General features: G+C 26.7%; 2 protein-coding genes across 10 annotated transcripts in view; both read left to right on the top strand.

The window, feature by feature from the left end:
* The window catches only part of LOC106678329 (casein kinase I), a 27,306-nt gene extending 11,597 nt beyond the window's left edge, over positions 1–15,709 (top strand). For 4 of the 9 annotated variants that reach the window (XM_014416779.2, XM_014416781.2, XM_067045453.1 and 1 more), the window contains 3 exons: positions 1,341–1,415; positions 2,529–2,763; positions 15,478–15,709. In XM_014416779.2, coding sequence (XP_014272265.1) covers positions 1,341–1,415; positions 2,529–2,763; positions 15,478–15,518 — 351 coding nt within the window. In that variant the 3' untranslated portion in view covers positions 15,519–15,709. Of the gene's footprint in view, positions 1–1,340; positions 1,416–2,528; positions 2,764–2,831; positions 3,035–5,452; positions 5,508–6,847; positions 12,810–15,477 lie in introns of those variants that run through there. The other 5 variants (XR_010842882.1, XR_001342743.3, XR_002945075.2 and 2 more) reach the window with 5 other exon arrangements.
* A 3,942-nt stretch (positions 15,710–19,651) lies between these two features.
* Positions 19,652–22,315, top strand: part of LOC106678323 (casein kinase I) — a gene marked incomplete in the record, with an annotated part of 57,681 nt that continues 55,017 nt past the window's right edge. Inside the window, 2 exon segments of the mRNA XM_067045452.1 lie at positions 19,652–19,927; positions 20,506–20,612. Coding sequence (XP_066901553.1) covers positions 19,802–19,927; positions 20,506–20,612 — 233 coding nt within the window.

Genomic DNA, 22,315 nt, shown 5'->3' with positions numbered 1-22,315 from the left:
TAACATAGTTTCATTTTGTATCTTTTTAGCCCTGATGAAGCCCTGCAAAGTGGGGCGAAACATTGGAAAATAAATAGTTGTAAACTATTTTTATTTCTCCTTTGACCGCAACCCTGACCATCTCCCTATATATCAATTTTTACGGTCAACTATACATACATATATTAAGATAAATGATTGAATCACCTATTATGCTAGTTTATAAAATAATTATAATTCAAAAAGTTATGGAACCTAACAGCCAAACCTAAATCCACGAGATCAGTCTTAACAGAGTTCTCCCGCCTACATTTCAGTCTATTCCTCAAGCGGTTGCAAGCTAGTTTAGCACTTATTTCATTTTTAGGTATTTGCTCATTTCTAAGCCTAAACAACTTTGGATGCCCATTTGATCTACCACAATGCTTTCAAATCAATTATGGATATAGAGTGCGGTTCACACACTTAGGTGTTGTCTAGTTGTCTAAATTCACCAGTTAACTCATCCTTCTTTGGTCTAAATATGTAATATAATTTATAAATGTAAGAAATATCAAGGTTCTGTTCTCCCCTTAATATAAATGACTACTTTTCATATCTGTGAAGAATAGTAAGAAGGATAATTTTCTAAATTACAATTTTTAACTATTTTGACAAAATATGAGCTAAGTGAATCCAACTAGAAAACATTGAGGATTTCCCACCATCGTTTCTTCTACAATTTTCAAATATTATCTTTCAAAATAGATTTTTTGAATGGTGTCCTTTTGGACTTTTCAAAAAATTGTTCATTCCCTTGATTTCCTAAAAAAAGCTTGCAGCTCAAAAATTAAAGATATTTTTTATCCACTCCTTTAATGTACCATAACTTAAACTAGAGGCTATGGTAGCCTAGCGTGTTTTAGTCACAAACTTATCATTCTCGTGTTTAAAGAAGTGCTGGTTCGAATCCAGCCTGCACGGATTGCCCTTTACTTTGTTGTGATCTCACGTAATGTATCTTTACCTTCCCGCTCTACCTAGAATAGATTATTATTCTTTTAGGATAAAACTAAATGTGCTGTATTCTTTTATTTAATTAATCTTTTACTAACATTATTATTATTATTTAAAGATTCTTGGTCCTTGAATGGTTGTTCTTTCTATGTCTTCATATATCTCCACTAATAATTTTGCCTATTAGAGGGATTTTGTTACATTTTCTGAAGTTGACGAAGTATAATAAAGCAGGAAGGACTTCACTTACAATAAAGATGTTTTTTAGAGTTATCTTAATTACCATCAAAAATTTAATTTCTATAGAAAATATATTTTCAATAATTTCTCTATTCCATTTTTTATAAATATTTACATATTTGTAGGCTGCTACAAAGAAACAAAAGTATGAAAAAATAAGTGAAAAGAAAATGACTACTGCTGTTGAAACCCTATGTAAGGTGAGTAGTGCACTTGTATTTAGTACCATAACTTTTTATTTGGTAATTAAGTGTCAATGAAGTTTTTATATGGCTCAGTGGCCTTTTTCTGATCTTAAAATAGTTGAGCAGTTTTTTTAATTTGTATTGAATAATTATTGTTGAGTTCTATATATAGGGTGTCCCATAAATGAGTGGTCATATTGTGGGTATAGGTACTTCACCTTAAGAGGAACAAAAAGGTGTATATGGCACATAGTCCAAATGGTATGGAATAAAAATCAAATTTTGTGTTTTTAGTTGTTATCTTTGTTTTTGTTGTTTTTTTTAAAAAAAACTCAAATAAATCTACTTTAAAGCTCCCTTAAAAAAATACCAAATTAAATATTAGAAAATTTCCTATAAATGTAATGAGTTGGATCTGACACAGAAAGAAATAAGCGTTTTATTGTGTTATGTAGAAAATTAAAGTTTAATGTTTCTACAAATTTTTTGACATTCGAAGCAACTAATATTATTTATTGGTTAGGCTGTAAATATCCCGCATCTCCAAAAAACTTCTTCATTTATTAAGCTTTAATATGGTACAAATCAAGCCTACCTTCACTGGTCAATTAAGGATGTGAGGAAGCAAAATTAATAAAAAATAAGTACCCAAAAGAAAAGCATATTTAATTATAAATTGTTTTGGTTTCTATCTTAATAAATACAATTAATTATTGTTCTTATTGCACTAACGATAATTACAAATTTTATTTACAGTAACTGCTTAAAATGCCCTCTACCTTCCCTTCTGCATACTCTACTCCTGAGAACATCTGTTCTCCTTATTTCCCTATTGTCCTCCTTATCTCCTCATGCTCGAGGATGATTTATTCTCCAAATAAGAAAAATAATTAATTGTATTTATGAAGTTATATACTACACAATTTTTAATTGAGTATGCACTGTTTTTTTTTTTTTTTTGTAATGTGGATTATATGGACTTTTTTGTTCCTCTTAAGGTATAATATCTGCTCTCAATATTACCACTCATTTATGGAGCACTCTATGTCTTATGATTAATGGATACATTTTATTATGTTTGAGAGTTTAGCTTAATATTTAATTTATTTTCATTTTTTTTTTTAAAAGGGTTTTCCTGCCGAGTTTGTGATGTACTTGAACTATTGCCGATACTTGAGATTTGAAGAGACTCCAGACTATTGGTATCTTCGCCAACTTTTCAATGTATTGTTTAGGAAACTAAATTATCAGTATGATTCTTCATTCGATTGGTCAAATCTCGGTTTGAAAAGTGAAAGGGATAAAGGTGGAGGAGAATCTGCCTGTATTGAACCTGCTGAAGGAAAACATTTGTCAAAGGAAGGTAAGAAAAGTTAAACTTTCTATAAATCAAATTGTTAAATTTTCATTCCCAAAAATTCGTTTTTAAAGCATAAAGAGTGATCGATGTCCACTCCACCTACAATGATCAATTATATTCACTGTACACTGCCAATGCCCAACTCAATCCTCTCATGTCGCTGACTAATTCTCTGACATTTACGGTCATTGGTTCAGTGGTGAGTCTCCTTTTAATGTTTTGTTCTTTATCTGCATAACTACTTCGTACACCTTTTAATCATCACAATCCAGTTATATCAATTATGATATAAATTAAAATATGTTCTCTCTTTGGAAAGGAATACTTATATATTATTTGTAAAATTTTAAATAAATCAATGTGTAGGGGTGTGATTATAAAAAAAAAAAAAAAATCATATAGAAGTAAATTAATTTGGTGATGTGAAAAAAGATGAAACGGAAGTTGTGAGGGGGGTAAACTTGTGTTTAATTTTGAAATGGCGTAGGAGAGCAGTAGGTCGGAAGAGGTAGCTGAATCGGTCCAGTTGCTGCTGGTATTGAGTGACTAAGTGGGCCTAATTAAGTCTTTTAACTAATTTTTTGATTAAGAGGTTTTAACCTCTTCTCCTGTTACAATTTTTCTGCCTTTAGCTATAAGAGGGAACACATGATCATTATTAATAAAATTTTAGTACTTTATTTATTTCCAGAAGTTTCATTTCTGTTGGCCATACCCAAGACTGCCCAATTTTTTTTTTTATTTTGCAAAAATAAAAATTAATTTGTTAATTAAACTGTTTTGAAATAAAAACTAATAGTTGTTTTCAGTCCCTGCTCATAACTTATTTTAAAAATGCTCAAGAGTTTCTATAAATTTTTGTTATAGTTTTGATTATTTTCAGTTTAACTCTTTTAGTGCTGTCCAAAATCATTTTATATTTGTACAGAATGCAGGACCAATTTGATTTAATATTTGAAAAAACAAATAAAAGATGTTTCATGTAGTTATGATTATCAGAGTGTTTGAAACATTAAAAATAGGTTTTGCATATTATGACCACCCTTATATATGTACAGTTTTCATCAACTTATATCTACAAATTAATGTATGGTTCTTATTATTCAAAATGTGAACTCCTCTTTCTCAAGCACCAAATCCATTAAATTGGCATTGATAAGCTTTCCAATTAACATTGCATGGATAGGAACAAAGACCAAACAAATGGATTATTAAAAAAATGATTGTCAATTACTTTTTCTTATATTTCCTGTCTGCTTGTTTTGTCCAATGATCTGCAATGAAGATATGGAATATTTTTATAGATAGAACACTTAATAATTAATAAAACTGTAACAAAATGAACAATACTCTATTATAAGATTTGATGAGATATAGAACCGATCATGAAAATAATAAAATGCAACTGTACAAAGATAATTTCAATTAATCATAATAAAATGCCTAACGGTTCCTTTAAAAAAAATGTAATTGATCAAAACAATTCTACACTTATGGAATTGCTAACCTGCTCTCCCTAGTAAGAAGCTGTTGAGGAGAGAATTGAAAGTTTTTTATTCAAAATTAAATAAAAAAGACAAGTAATGTCTAATATTAAACTTAATTATAATTGTTATATTATAATTAAACTTAATTATAATTTAAATATAAATATTGCATAGAGGTAAATAGATAAGTTGTAAAGGAACAAAATGTATTTGTATTATGTTTAGGTTGATCAGTATCCAGAAACCGAATATATATTTATTTGGCATGTCTGGAGAATTAAGCATTGTTTTTGTCTTATTTAAAATATTTTTGTAAGTAAGGGGGGGGAGTGAACCATGTTAATTGATGATCCAACATTCTTAATTCATCATATCTATTAAGAGAAAATTCTCTGGCTTAGCATGCACATGAATTTACTATAATTCTCTAAAATAATTTAATTCTGGTGGGATTTATTTATTTCAAAATCATTTTAATATTACATCATACCTGTTAGAAACCGAGGAGCAAATTGGAATGAATTTATTACCAGTTTTGTGTTAACAGGTCCTTGAAATATCTTCTTAAAGTTTAGTTGTGAATGCCTTTTTTGTTGAGTATTTCTTCTTTGTTTATAATGGGTTTCTGAGTTGACCTATTGAAATTAATGGGGATTGTGTTGTCATTCACTTGTCAGAGTGAAAACAATTCCTCTATATGACAGCTTGATAGTTCTTGAATGCCTTTGTATTTTCCTTTTGAACCGTTTGGTATTAAGTTTCCAGAACTTAGTCCTGGACTATTCCTACTATTAACAAGTTAGGTCCCGAACAAAGTCCGTTCCGCTTCTGTAAGATAAATTGAGAGCTACTTGTACAAAACAATATTGGTTCAGTTTTAAAAATTGATTAAAGACTGTGGAATTATACTGACTTTTATTTGTCAACTGCCATTGTGGCATCTGTGGAAGATTTATTAAGCCGCAGTTTTTTTAAGTATTGTTAGGAATAAAATAAATAGTAATTATATCTAATACATTATGATTTTTCACTGGAAATTATTTCATAATTACTATATTTATTTGCTTGATTTTATTTTTTGAATGATGACTACTGTTTCTTTTCTTGATGTTAATTAGTTGTGCTTTTTGACATTTCTTTTAAATATCTTGTATATCAGCGTAAATATGTGGTGTTATAGAGGTTTTACTGTTTTCTTTTAACAGCTTGAAAGCATTTGGGAGAAATTGTGATGTTCTCTTTCAAATTTATATAATGAAGGTGAGTCACGCTTAGAATTATTATTTTATTATAAATTAAAAACTTATAAGACCATTGAATAATTAATCTGAATGGATGAAAAATGAATCTGAATTTTTTTAAAAGTACAGTTTGTCTAATGCGCTTTTACAATTTATTTTCGTATCGAACTAAGTTAATTTAATTTAGTTTAAAGTTACACTATTTATATTCATATGCCATGTTATACGTATTATAATGTTTAAGTTGTCAGTGGGGTGGAGGGGTTCAGAAAAAAACACAAATAAACAAAAATTATTTATTCATGCTGCTGTTTTGACCTGAGCTTCAGGGCTATAAAACAAAAAGAGATAACATCCATCATTAAGAGAAACATAAAATTAAAAAGAAATAATAAACTAACAAATTTGGAAATATACATAATAATGAACTGAAAATAAAAAATTGTTGATTAATAACCATGGAATTAGACAGTAGTAGATTGATAACAGTGAAAGATGAAATATAATATTATATAGGTAAGAAGATATGTATAAGATATGTAAGTAGTGTCTGAAAACCAATTTGAATCAACATATTGAACAATCTGAAAGAACAATGAAATATATGATACAATGCCTAAGTAACCTATATATGAATAATAATGTGATTATATACGTGCGTGCGTGCATATATATAAATAAAAAAAAACTTTTTAGTTATACAGATGAGTACAAAAAATTAGTTAAATTAAGAATAGAGCGTATGTAAAAACAATATTTTAAAGAAGGAACAGGGGAGAAGAAGAGAAATATGGAAATGAAGAAAGTAAGAAATATTAGATACAAGAGAAAGAACTTACAGCTTTGTCAGAGATTCTGGCTTAACTGATTATATTATAGGAAGTGTCAGTAGAGAGTAAGCTTAAAACTCTTTGTTTTATAACCCTAATGAAGAACTGAAACTCAGGTCGGAACGTAGGCACGAATAAATAATTGTTTGTTTATTTGTTGTTGTTTTTTTTGTTGACTACATCCCCCCTTCTCCACTTGTTAGTCTACGGTCAAATATCTACACCTCATTATTAATAATATTCTTTATAAAATTCAAAATATACTGTTGTAATGATCAGAATATTAATAGAAACTTTACTTTTATTATTTGTTGGTACGAATTATATGCAAATTCTGATATAGCTTACATTGAAAATATATATAATGAATATGGATTACCCTTGCAGTATAGGACTCCAATGGGAGTCTTGACCAAAAAAAAAAAAATAGTATTACCCTTATTTTTATTTATTTATTTTTTTTAATTTTCTTCTTTTTTTTACTACCTTGATTTGAATCCCCTTTTGTTTTCTCTTTCAATTGTTTCAGAATTGGTGAACAGAATGAAAATTACGCTTCATATATAAAAGCCTAAGGAATTAACTATGGATTGGGTCTAATTTTAACATGTGATCAACTCCCCGATTGTATTGTATCAATATATATATTATATAAATGAAAGTAAAATTAAATTTATATTTTTATGAAGATGTAGGTACTTTTGAATGGTAATATTTGGTTTTTTTGCGACCATCGACTGACCATCAGAAGTTCTGTTCTATAGGAGTATTTATACATCAATATATATGTATTGTGTTTATGTAGAGTATATCAGGATTTGATGCAATACAAATCCTTTTTCTTTTTTATTCTCTGCTTTAACTAGTATAAATATCGATGTTTCTATTATATTTCTGAGAAATTCTGCCTGATTAAAAGTTAAATATTAGTAGGTGCTAGAAATAATTATATCTAATGAGTTATTAAATATCTGATTTCATTTGTGATATATTATTTAGTTTTTGTTAAGCCTCTTTTATAAAGAGACTTTTTAGTGTTTTATATTAATCGATGAATTGAAGTGAAACATCATATTTGAAATATGATTTTCAATTATATGTTTATAAACATTTTCTTAAAGAAAAAGTAGTGTTAAATATTGTTCAATTGACATAAGCCATATTTAAGTACTTGGAATTAACTTTTACTGGCTATTTTGTTATTTAAAAATTTAATTCCTAAATTACTGTTTACAAGATTCTATAGATTTTAAACTTCACAAATCTTTGATTAAAATAATAATAATTATATTACTGGTTAATGAAATGTTTAATCAGTTAATTTTTATAGTTTGGGCTTTAAAGATTTAAGTTGCTGTTGTTAGGTTATGTATCATATGGGATCAATCCATTAAATGGTCGATTACCAATGCTTTCTAAGGTCTGTTTTTAGTAGAAGTGAATTGCTTAGTTATTTATTTTTTATTATTATTATTTCCTCTTATAAAGTGCAATATTGTTTGGTAAACATGTTCATTTCTTGAAGATAGAATTATTAGAAAGGAAAAAAAAAAAGAAAGCAGTTTAGATTCTGCATTGGTTTTCAAATTGCATATCACATGACATCTATTTTTATTTTTTTCTAAAAATTATATATAATTATATATTACAAAATATTTTAATCGATTAGTCTTAAAAAAATTTTATAAATATTTCAGTACCAAATAACAATGTCATGTTTAATATATTTTTGTAATGGCTAGCACTGCTTTCAAAATATAAGAATTGATCACTTTTAAAAAAAAAAATTAATTTTTATATCATGATGGTATTCCTAAACATAAAGTTTTATTTACTAAATTCTTCTTTGAAATGTTCATTTTCCCAACTTTTACTCTTCTTTTGTTTTGTATTTATATTTTTAATGATTGTTATTGATTAAATTTATTATGACCTTTGGAGGTTTTAAAAGTATCTGTCTATGATTATTCAATAAAATAAAGTATCATCCCATTCTTACATCTGACTGAAGATTGGTTAGAAGTGCATTTGCGAATATAAGCTACATTTGAGTGCTTCCAGAATTTAAAATTCATCTCCAAAGGTTAGGATTTTACTAAATTTTGTCTTAGAAGTTTAATTATTTTATAAGTTGCAAATTTCAGATCTCAAAAAAAGTTCTCGGCTTTAAAATATTAATCTACAATTTTTTTTTTTGTTAATGTAGTAAAATGATTAGATATTTTTGAAATGTTTAAATTTTGTTACCAATTTTGATGGGTAATTTCATTCACATTAAGGATTTGTAATGAAACTTTTATCAGCTTGGAATTGCTTTAAAACTGGTGCATTTATACTTTTTATCAAACTTTTCATTTCTTTGATCAAAATTAATTTTTGATTGATTAGTTTTTATTTTTATTGCTTTGTAATCATATTAGCAATAACTCACTTTTTTTTTTATGTTTGTTAATTATTTTAAAATGTTATTGTTTAGAATTTTTATTCAAATTTGATGATAAAAATATATCAAATGTACAAATTTAAATGACAAATGTTTTAGCTGTCTAAAAAGACGATAAAATAAGAAATTAGTTATTTGTAATATTTAGGTTTAATTTCTTTTAATCAACTCAAATAACCAATTCTGCAAATTTGTTATAAATTTCCTGATAATTTTGAAATATTTATATACTTTTCGCTTATTTGTCTAGAATTGTTGAATTTGAATTGCATCGGTAGTTGGATAGTTAAATATGCTAGTTGAATTTTTTAAATAAAGACTTATCAATGTTACTTTTATGATGATAAATTTATTTCTATAAATTTTTTGAGAATATTCTAATAATAACTATTTTTCTTATGTTTGAATGGAAAAAATAAATTTTGCCTCTTCATCCCATTTTTCAATTCTTTGAAATTAATTATGTCTTATACAAATGTCTACTTTCTCCCAGGAACTCTATAAATTCCTTATCCAGTAGCTTCCTGTAACTATTATTTTCTCTTTACGTGTAACTTTTTAAATTGTAAATTGTAAATTTGTAAATTGTAAATTGTCGGAGAAAATGTTCTTTTAATAATGGGGCTTATATTCTGTCTCTATAGCAGTATACTGATCAGTATAAGTCATGGAACTTTTATTTTATTTTATATTATAATAAGATGTAAAATATTATTATATCCAGCATATAGTTATAGTGTACAAAGAATGATATTGAAGAGTGAGGAAAGACTATATCCGTGAGTGTCACTTGGGAGGTAGTATAATTCATTGATTAAACATGATCAGTTATAAAAATCTGGTATTAAAATTAAGGTTAATTTGAAGTAATTCTACAACTTGAAGGTTGATTAACCTATCTTGATTTCATTTTATTTGAATTATTATTTTATCAGTCATTTTATGACCATTTTTCAATATGCTATGTTGTATAGCTCTATGGCATTGTCAGTAAAATTTTTTGATTCCAGTCAAGTAACCAACCTACGGATACAAAAAACAATTAAAATGTATATTTCTTAATTTCTTCCTATGTTAACAAAAATACTCCAGATTTATTACAATTTTTTATTGTTTACTGTGATATTTCATCGAGAAATTATTTCATTTTAGTGCCTTGGAATGTAAACTTAAAATCCTTGTAATAAATATTTATGTAGATTAATCTTTTTGTTGATATACAAGGAATATAATATTTTTGTCAATTAGCAATTATCCTTTTAAGCTAGTGGAGGTTAGATTGATTGTTTCAATAGTTATTACAAAGGAGATAGAAATATTTATGAAGGGTGGCATTTATTATGGCATTTTTTTTTTTTTTTGTATTATTATGAAATGTTGAACAAAATTTAGTTAGTGCTCAAAACACTCTGGATCGGTGCCTGTCTAAATAACGAGCAGTTTACATTTTTTGCGTTTTTAAATATGCAATTAATTTATTTTGTATGCAGAAATTGATTGTTTAAAATGTTGAATGCCATCAAAGATAACTCCTAGTTTGAGTTATTACCTTGAAGGTCAACTACATCTGAAATAAAAATATCCTCGTATTTTGTTTATTTATCATATTGCATATCATTAATCATACTGCTACAACTTTCATTTTATGATATATATACAATGTCGTAAACGTATTTATATAGAAGATAACTCATAGTTGGCAGCATAGGCAGTAATGCTAACTGCGATTTATCTTTTATATCCCAATCAACATGTTTAAATTTAGTTTAATTTGTAATAATTTTTCATTGTTTTATCTTAGGGCTCTAACTGAGTTTAGTAAACTATTTAAAATAAATAATCTTTTGATTATTTATTGCAAAGTTTGTAGGAAAATAAATTATCACATGAGAAATGTGTAAATATCTGTTGTTTTTTTTCCACTTCGATGGCTTACTTCACAGTAGTGCTAAGTACACCCCTAACTTTATTAAAGATACAATTAAAGGTGATCTCTTTTTGGAAAGTTACAACTTATCAATTTTTTTTTAATGAACAGATCTAGATTTTACTTCTAATTTTTTTCATTCAAAAAATGTATTGAAAATTTTCTTAAAAGAGAACCTTTAATTGTATTTTTCATGAACATGGTGGAAATGTATTTAGTACGACTGTGAAGTAAGCTATCGACTTATTAATTTAAGATGTTCGGGCTTTCATTATATTATCTTAAGAAAATTTAAACAGCTTGTTTTATGTATTGATGATAGAAGCAAACATTGATATGAATTTTTTTTTGTTAGTATATAGCTGAGTAGGAATTTAATTTTTTACAAGTCTGAATATTTTTTATCTTTTGGTCAAATGTTAAATGATATAACTTCCCTGGATATATATAAAAAAAAAAGTTTATTTTCATCTCAAAATAATTTTGAGTTACAGGGAAATGTACCTACAACTGATTAAAGTCTATATGATTAGTAATCTTAAAGATTTATAATCTAAAAGTAGTAATGGTTAATTTATTTGTTTCATATGAGTGGTGTATTATGATTAGATTTATTCTTAATTAATTAAGATTATTCTGTTAGTTCTTCGCTGGTTTCTGACCTCTCTGTCTTAGTACTAGTGTTATTTAACCAGGTTCTTTTGACCAATGTTTTTTTTATTTTTTTTTTAGTATTATTGTTCAAGAATAGAACCAATGAGTGTTTGTACAGGTAAACTTTTGGTTTGATTGGTCAGGAGACTATTCTAATAAGCATAAAATACTTCCCCAGGTGTTGATAATAATTACTATTATTTGTTGTATTTAATTCCATATCTGAATTTGTGTAATTTTTTCACAATGGAAAGCCTTTGAATGCTTGATTTGTTGGGTTTTTTTTCAATATTTTCTTTTATGATATACCTAATAGAACGGGCATGGAATAATTTTTTTTAGTTCTGTTTTCAAAATTGCCTTACTTTAAGTAGGAAGTTTTCCTTACTTTAGTTTTCATTGCTGTTTTCTTTATATAATATCAATTTAAGACAAAAATTAAATTAAGCAAGCAGTCAGCAGAATGCATAATCAGGGGTCAGGACATTTTTTATGCTGCTCAGCGAACAGAAATATGTGTACTTTTAATCGATTAAATTGCAAACAATGGGTAAAAAATTTCATTTTATTCTTTGCTTTCTGCCTTTGTATATTTATGTTTGTTTATTGTGCAATCTAGACTATTTATGCAATATTTGGTTCATAGTAATGTATATTTGTAGGTTTAGTATTAATTTTATCATTACTGTTATTGTTGTAATTGCAGATTTTTTAATGATTTTATGAGTTATTTTACAGTTACTGTTAACCATTTATGGGTAATTTTGTTGACAACATTTTATAAATTATAATAAGTTAATTTACTAAATTTAAATTTAAAATAATTGTCGATGTTTTTATATTCAGTCATATTATTATTACCTTATTAAATGAAAGTGTGATTTGTTTGATCATTGTAAACAGGATGGTTTTACTATCTAATATATCATATTTGTTATTAATGATGGAGTTTTTATAATTTTATTTTGGAGTTTTTATTATTTTTCTTTCATTGATAATATATTGGACTGTAAATTACAGCAAAGTGAAAAATTAATGTTTATGTCTGCTATTAAGTTAGTACATCTGTTAATGATGTAGTCTTATCTATTACAGGAATAATCCAAATTTATTGAAACAATGGCTAGAATAGTCACATTTTGATTTATATTCAGGGGTAATATTAATGTTGTGGTCCGCTGTTAGTTATTTTTGTACATCTGATTATCAATAATAACATGAGCACTGTATAATCCTTCAGTATTGGAGAATTTATCGATAGCTGGAATCGTCTATGAAATACGGCTAACCTTTTGTATTTTTGACAAAATGGTATAAGACTATTCAAAATAAAATAACTGAATTAACGTAAGACTGCCAGTGATCTACTATTTTGCATTTAAATAAAGCATGAAATATATTGTCTTTAATTGTATTTTATGATTTGTAGTCTGACTATAGTAAAATATATAGAATTTAATTAATGTACTTTGATTTATTTATTTAATACCTTATTTTATAACATGCTTTGGTTGAAGAAATATTAGTATTTTCTTTGCCTAAGAGTGCAAGGAAGAGAGCAAGTCTTAGATTAAGTTCTTAACCGGCTTGGGTTGACTATTCTTTATTAGTTTCTATACATTAATTTGAATTTATTAAAAGTAGTGCATATAAAATAAAAGCATCATGATAATGGTCATTTTTATTTTCAATTTGAAATTTAGAGTGAATTTTTATTATTTATCTTAATTATTCAATATAATCATTGATTAATATTCCAATAATTTGCTCAGGTAAGGTTTATATACAGAGATGGGCAAAAATTAGCCATAGCTGAACTAATAGCTAAAAACCCCATGGATACGACCCTTATTCATGAATGAATCATTGTTAAATAAATATTGTATCCATGGCAATTTTAGTTATTAGTTTCATACCAACTCTGTTTATATACCTAATACATTAGTCTTCGTACTTTCTTAATTATTTTGAAATATTAAAAAAAAAAAAAAAATGAATACCCATTTTATTTCTTCTTAGAATATTGTTTTTGTCCAACACTAAAATATCATTTGTTGGACATAAAATATTTTGGTGTTGGATCATTTATCAATTGTTTTTTGGTGTTATTAGTATTAAAATTCCTTTTACACATCATTATGAATATTTAAAGCCAATTTTTCGCAGGGACTGAAACTTATAACTTTTATTATTAAAAAAAAGATAAATATAGCTTTTATTTTTATTTTGACGTAATAAAAGTTTTTGATTTCAAAACTCTCCTTTGAAAGGTTTTTAAAAATAAAATGTTTATTGTAACTATTATTTTTAATCTGTGCGGGAAAAAGTTTTAATAAAAAAAGTAATTAGCTGATATAAATTTATTTAAAAATTATAAATTTATCCTAATATAATAAATTTCAAGGTTAAACTTTTGAATAAAGTAATTTAAAAATAAAAGTAATGATGAAACTATTCTGATCGACATTATTAGTAAAGTTTAGGGAATAAAATAGGGATAGGGAGTGGGGTAACTCAGTGTTATTAACTTTTGGGCCCAGGTTTGAAACCAGCTTTAGCAGATAAATTATTCTCTTACTGTAGCTTTGAGTCAACCCTGTGGGTTCAGGAGCCCTCCTGGAGCACACCCAGCCTCATTAAAGTGGGTTTCTTTTAATTGGGAGGAAAAAAATATGGTGGTAGAGTGTGATCATGAACAAATAACCTCCTGCCACAACTGTTGTTCAAGAAATAGTAATTCCTTAGAAAGTATTGAACCAGTGACTCTTCATGGGTTGAAATGGTACAAGTTTTTAGAGAGTAAAGTAGTCCTTTGTCAGTTTAATATTAAAATAAAAAGTTGATTGAGGTTGCCTTTTTCTTTAAGTGTGTTTTCTAAGCATTATTAGTAGGATTATGTTTTACATCAGTTATTTAGAAAACCAAAGACTGATGTGTGTTGATAGTAATGAGTCACTGTTTTACAAGGAAAATGTTCATATGTAAGTTTGTGTTTGTCTTAGTCGTTCAAATGAGTCTTTTCCATATTTTGTATCTATCCATATTATATTTAACAATTTATTCCTGTAAATGCTACCCTTTCCTCTATTAATGTATAATATATTTATATTAATACTTTATAATATTAATTTAAACCCCTCTTTTTGTTTGAGTTCTGTTCAAAACAAATACAAATATTAATGTATTTAGTTTAAATAAAAAACATTACTCTTATTAAAACATCTAAGAAGTTAAAGAAAATATGTCATTAATTTCTGAAATGTATCAGAATCAGTTAAATAATATAATTTGGAAGGGTTTTGGAAATAAAGGACACATATTTTCACTAATACGGTATATTTAAAAAAAAAATTCAAATTATCAAAACTTTTTTAAAATTTATTTATAATATTCACTAACTACAGCACTAAAGCGACTTTCTTCCAATTTATTTCCACTCAATGGGTAATTTTTTTTTAGTATAAATGATTATCAAGAGAAAATCTGATAATTGAAATGATTTGGACCAAAATGTTGAGGATGGGCATATGATGTATCTCAGAAAGTAGAGGGCTGAAGATAATTGTGCTCAAAAAAATATGGAATTATCCTCTGGAAACAACTTTTTTTCTTAAGAACAGTTTGGTATCCCTTCCATTGCTTTCTAATAGCCTTCCACTCTTAAAAAGTTGAAATGGATTGAAATAGCTCTATTAATCAAAGAGCAAACTAAATGATCATATAATGTGTTGTTATTGTTTTCCTAATCTATTGAGTAATAACTCGTTTTAACTTATTTTATTTTGATGACTTAATTTTGTGTCTCACTTCATTTATTATATTTTAATAACAGAAATGATAAACTTTATTGTTCTTGATTGTGAATCAGATTCATTACTCTGGTTAATTTTAAAATGTTAAAAATTTAGATCATGTAAACATAATGTGTATAAGGCACATTTTCATCTCTACAATATAAAGTTTTTAGAGATCATCGTGTAATGTTTTATTTTATATATAAGGTGGAATAACACAAACGGGTCATTAGGTAGACAGAGGGTACCCCCCTAGTTTTAGTTAAATGTAATTTTTTTTTTTTAAATTACTTTTATGCATTTTAATTAAAATTGACTTTTTTCATTTCTTTTTTTGACAGGTTTTACAATCAACTTTAATGCTACTTACTTGTCCAGTTGATGAACAGTGAACTTCAAAAGTGAATTGTTTATAATAACTTTTAATTTAACAAAAGTATGTATTTCATAACAGATGAAGATTTGAGTGTTCTGTTGGAAAATTTAATGGCTATTGCCATTGTTAAAATTCTGATCACTACAATTTGTTTTATGAATTATAAATGTTTAAATTAATAAATTATCACATAGCTATTTTTGTTTTTGATTTATTATATATATATAATTAGAAAATTTCAACCTTTACTATTTTTAAACCCCTTATTAAACAGAACTACTTTTGCTCACATTAAAAACAAAAAAAAATAGTTTAGAACTTATCTAGAGTATGTAAAAAATTATAATTTTCTTCTTTAAAAACTTTATGCTAGTGGATATGTCGTGGGTCATATTTCACTCACTGTGCCAAAATAATTTTTAAGTGACACATATCTGTCCTACTTACTATTTACTGTTTTTATAAATAATTTTGTGAGTAACAAACAATTTTGAACAAATGCTGTCATTAGATTAACAAAGTATACAATATATATTTATATTAATAAAAAAAATGGGAATGCTTTAACATTAAAACTAATAGTTATAAAATATAACGAAACAAAAACAAATTGCTATGAAATCTTCAGCCATTTCTTCTGTAACATATAAATATAACTAGAAATGAAATTTTAGTTAAATTTCTGTGAACCATTAAACGAAATATTGGAAGATTAATAGTTAACTGTATGTAATAGATTGTAGGAAGATAGTTTGGGTGGCGACCAAGAAAGGTACAAAATAGTAATAAATAAATAAAGTTTTTACATAATAAATAAATCAATAGTTGCTAAATGAAAATTAATATTATTTTGTACGTTTTTGTCCACTGTCGGAATATCTTCCTACAATTTACTAAAGAAAAACTAAATAGAAAAGAATCTTGAAGAAATTAAACAAGATTTTTAGTAAAATAGTAAAAAAGCTTATTAAATATTTCAAAAGAATAAATACTAATAATTAATTTAAAGAATAAATAAATTGGTGGAGGAAACAATAGACAAGGACCTGATTAACAGTTAAAATGTTTATATGATTTTTTTTAAATATGCATCCATGAAATAATTCATAATTTTGAAATAAAAGATTACCAGGTTCTAACATCTGGGGCTTCAGTAATGTTTTAGCTAATACACGTTTTAAATAAAAGAATAGTGCAGGAAAATTCTCAAGAATAGCAGATACTACAAGTAAGTGCAGCAGACTACCATACTGTACCTCAGGGAACGTATAGTGGGTCAAAAAGAACCCAATTAGACTTTACTCAACTAAGCAAACTCTAACTGTTGGTCCTGGTATAAAATGTTTATTTTCCTCTGTGTCTAACAGTTAATAGCAGCAAACTAAGCCTTTCTTTGATTGTTTTTTTCTGCTTCCAAAGCGGGAACAATATGCTATAAAATGTCCTATAAAGAGTTAAGTACAATGAGTCTTGAAGGCTCTATGCTTACAGCACTTCAGTATAATAAATGCAAAATTACGCTCTATACAACTCTAGGATTGATAAAATAGTTTCAAGTTTACTTTCCCAACATTTTCTAATTGAATACTATACTACATTAATGACATTGCCACAACTAATGAAGGAAATTACATTAAATTTTGTTTTCTAAATCTAATATTAATTCTAACATTTTTTATCATGCATTGTATAAATTACAATTTAAGACTTTCTTAACTATAAAAATGAGATGGGAAAACATGTTTTTTTTACAACAAAAAAATAATAAAATATGTATTTTAATTAATAATAAAATATATTAACCTTTATTTCAATTACTTTTAATGTGGGTTTAAACTTGGGAGAGAGTAGTAGCATTAATATTACATTGAGGGATGGGAAATTCTCTCTCACTACAACTGATATAGTTCTTTAATGAAATACCTATACGCCCTCTTGAGATTCCATTAGAATTATATACTTCATACAAAGCAAATTAAGTCCTTAAGATAAGATATGGTACATGACATTTTTTGAACTGTCTTAAACCTCCCTTATACAGTTCTTTTTTTAGTTACCACAGTTCTGCTGCTTAAGTTATCAATGGTCAAATTTTGTCAATGGTAAATCACGTGTAACAGTTCTGCATGCTACTTGAATCTGTAGGTCTCCTAGTATCGAGAGGCCACATAATTCGACTGTTCAACCAAAGCCTATGCTGCTTGTTTCACCTAGGATTGGGGATTTTTATCGATTTTCCAGTCTGTGATGACACTGCTCTTCAATATGTACAGATGGTCTTCGTAATAGCATTCTCAAGACCTGATAAGCTAAGTAATGGCTGATCTCTTGAGCTCAGTGAAGGAATATTACTATTCACTCAGTCCCTTGGTCCTTGCTTAAAATTAATTAACTGATTGTGTATTAATCTAAAGAGATAACATTTATACCTATTGTAGAATAAAAGTATAATTCCAAAAACGCAAACTTTTGAGTTTTGAACGGTTAGTAAGTATTTATTAATGAAAGATATCTTATTTTCAAAAATTAATTATAAATATTAGTCTCTTGATAAAAATTTGTCATCATTCTCTAAAAGATATTTCTACTTCTTTGCTTTAAAAATAAGATCATGTTTCTTTTAACACAAACTAAATACAAGAATATGGTCCTTATTATGAGAAATGATGGTTTGTAAAGTAAAATTCCCTTTAGTTATCTTTACGACACATATTACTACTGTAGATTAAAAGTTAAAAAGTAGTATTATTGAGGTACTCTGGAGCTGATGTACACACCATAAGCCTATAGCCAAGAGTGAGCTATCTCGCTCATACTGTAAGATTCATTCCTCTTTTCTTAAATTAAAATGATAAGTTACAAAATTTGTGTTATTTTATGGTAACATTAACCAAAAATTCATTGTATGTGCATTAAATAAAAGTAAAAGGGAATACCCAAATAATTCAACAGGGAATTCGCAATTTCATTCAACTTCATGACTGTGCAAAGTTTAAAAGAGCACATAGTACAAGACATACTGTAACTAGTAATTTGTCTGAATACAAGATAAATTTAAGCTATTTAACAAATTAAAACTGATTTCTCAGAATTACAAAAATAAATCCTTATTTCATTTGGATGACTATGATTGGTCATAGTATAACAATCTTACTGTGCTTGAATCTTTTTAGTAAATTAATTTCCTACCTGTTCCGTTTATTGTACTTCAACTGTTTAACTAAAATCATAGATTAGTTATAAATAAATCATAACATCAGTCAAATGATATAGGAAATTTTATGAATAATACTTAGGATATAATACAGGGAAACATAGGATCATAATTAGAAATACTAAGGCATGTGACAATATTTAGAGAGTTTATATTGTGACATACATATTGTAAGTAAACTGGAATTATAAATTGATATGGATCACCTCAACCAATAAATTACTGATAAAAACAATAATTGATGCTATTTGCAATGAATATAACTTATAACATCAAAATTACATCACATATATTTCGAATATGAGGAGGAGGAGGAAACTCCTTGAAGAAGGAAACTCAAAATATTTTAGCTATAATGTCAGGGATTAAATAGTACAAATAAAAAGGATCTCAAAATAGTAAAAAACTATTTATTAATAGCCAAGCCATTGCAGGGTATAATCACGGCTAAGAAGCAAGATAAACAGTAATATAAAATCATTTGTTTTGTCATTTGTAATTTGTATTTTGTTTATTTAACTGTATACACATATACCTGATGTAGATCTGCAATATGTGTCTATAGATGAGTTATCAATAAATAGTTCTCGGATTGTTCTGAGACCATTTGATATCTGATAATAAATTGTTTGACTTTACATTTATTTAATGCAAGCTCAAGTTTTTAAATTTGAAGGGCCACAGCTACTTAGTCATTGAAAATGTCGAGATATATCGATTAAGATTGACAATAATCAAAGGCATTTTAAATCAGTTTGTAGACTACATTATTTCAGAAATTTATAGAGAATGGAGCTCAAAATATTTAGGGTTTACTTATATTTTTGAAGTATGTGAGGATTTTTAAAAATATTTTAAGATATTTATGTAAGGTTCAACTAAATCGATAGTTTCTTTCAGTAACCATCTGATTGGTTGACTAAGAAGAATGACGTAGCTTCTTCCTTTCCTACTCCAACTTGCCGATCCAGTTAGTTGTGGGTTTTGCTGAACAAAATGTCGGATAAGTCGTGTTGGTGAAATAAGTGTTCTTATTTGCTTTTTAATTGTTTTCGTCGTGTATATTTCTTGAACAATGGCTACTTCGTCGTCATCCACGAAAGTAGATTTTATGGTGGGTGGAAGATATAAGTTAATTAAGAAAATAGGAAGTGGTTCGTTTGGTGATATTTACCTTGGTATCAACATAATTAATGGAGAGGTGTGTATTTTTGCTCATATCTTTTCTTATTTATTGACTGAGCCTGACAACTAATGAAAGGTTACTTAAGGCTGTTTTCTTTCTGTCTATGAAAGGTTCAAAATGGCTGAATGGTATTGATGCAACAGTGGCCATGTTATTTATTGTTCTTATACAACACTTTAACAAATTATAAAGTTATGCCTATTGCAATGTATTAAAGGATATTCTGTTGAAAGATATCTTCTCAATTTTGTTTTTATCTTACCTGTAATATTATTTACTGAAGCAGAAAATGTTATGCTGCTTCGCTGTTCCTTATGAAGCAACATTATGTTCTATATTATGTTACCTAATTGTTATTCTCTTAATGATATTTCATGGGTTTTCAAATAAATTATTTTGATATTATTAAATTGATATATTATCGGTGTTCTAATCTAATCACTAGTGCATTGATAATTTTATGATTAGTTTATTTAGCCTAGTGTTAAGTGTTAGTTTGCCTTATTTAACTGAATTAAAGTTAACTTTGAACACAACTTCTACCTTTTATAATGATGTATAATTGATTAATTAATGTGAATATTGGATCACAGGAGGTAGCTGTAAAATTGGAAACTGTTCGTGCGAAACATCCACAGTTGTTGTATGAAAGTAAACTGTACAAGGTTTTGCAAGGTTGTGTAGGAATTCCCCATATCAGGTAAGACTTATATTGTTTTTCTTTGAAATTAGATTGAGCTCAAAATTTTAGGATAGAATATGTTTTATCTTGTTTGCAGTTTTTGTATTATTGATTATATAGTGTTTTTCTAACTTATTAATGGATTTGGCTTAGATATCTATATATTTTATTATGTTAAAGATTGAACACATTGTTGTAATTGTATTCTGTATTTATTTTAAAGTTTTGATGTTGGGTGATCTAAATGCCTATAAAATTGTGTTAAGTAGATGCCTCAAGTTTTATTTTTTATCAGATAATGTTATATTGTGAATATCTGTAATTGTATTGATAGTTGGTTTTTTGACTTCGAAGTTGATTATGAGTAGGTGTTCAGTTTTATACATTTTATTTATTTTATGTTGCACTTTGATTGTTTTTATAATCGTGAATAATAGTTCTACTTGACAAATTACTTCAGTGAAGGTACTTTTAATAATGAAGCAAACACAAGTTAACTTATTATTATTGTAATTTTTAGTGTTCGGTTTTTAGGCAACTGATATTTAAAAAAAAAAACACTTTTGCTGTTATATCATTATTTTTTATATGGTTTAGCTTGTAATGGATATCACAATATGTTTTGGTAACAATGGTTCACTGTCTCCATTATATAATGTATTAATTCTCATTGCACCGATGATTCCTTTTTCAGATCTTCACTTGTTTTAGATTGTTTCCACTTTTTCCTATTAATAACAACTTTGATCCATATTACTGTTGTAATCCTATAATTTTGTTTTTATTTATTTCTAGTTATATTTGTATTGTTATGTACCGTTTTATCAATGTTTGATTAGTTTCTTTTCATTTATGAAATTGTTATTGTTAACTATGTCTTTGTTGCATGTGATAAGAGACCAGAATAATTTGTAAACAATACTGTTGCTATTTATCTCCTGTAGGATTCAAAATGTATCTAAAATGAAATGAAAACTTTTAAAAATGGTTAGTTTTAATTTCTTAATATGAATAGTAAAACTCCACTTTCCAGTTAGGATGCATATATGATCTTGTTTTTAATTGAATGAAATTCATTGAATCTTATCTGTTTGTGTAAGGATATTGTAATTAACAAAATTATTTAATGTCAATTCAGATGTTTGAAATCTTTTGTTGATCATAACTTTTTAACCTTTAAAGATTTTGATATGGATTGAGGGTAGGTTATTAAATTTTATGTTCTATTCACACAATTGAAGCTGGTTGTTTGGTTCATGCCCTTGTGAAAATAAAAATTAAATCTTATTTCTTTTCAGCTGTGTATTTCAAGAATTCAAGAAGGTTGTGCTCTCAGTTAGAAATTTTTATTATTTTTTTCCAGCATATATTGGAAAATAACAGCAGTTTCGAAACAATAAATAAAATAAAAATCCCTTCTTCCTTAGCTTTAGAGTTAAATCATTGAGTTTGATTTCTGGATTTTTTTTTACCCTTAATGCTCAGTTTTTTTCTATTCAATTATTTGTTACTTTCATGGTTGTTTGAACTCATTGTTAGTTTAAATCATATGGGAAAACAATAAAATTGAAGCTACTGCATGTTAAGACTTATTAGTGAATGCAGATTTGTAGATATATTTATATGTAAATATTGTTCTAAAAAAAAATCTATTTGATAATTAATTTGTATTTATATCTTCCATGTATATAATAATACACACATTTAAATCATTTATAGAT

The sequence above is a fragment of the Halyomorpha halys genome, unplaced genomic scaffold, assembly GCF_000696795.3.
Source record: "Halyomorpha halys isolate HHAL.00 unplaced genomic scaffold, Hhal_1.1 Scaffold134.1, whole genome shotgun sequence".
NCBI classification, from domain to species: Eukaryota; Metazoa; Arthropoda; class Insecta; order Hemiptera; family Pentatomidae; genus Halyomorpha; species Halyomorpha halys.
This window is presented reverse-complemented; position numbering and strand designations above follow the sequence as displayed.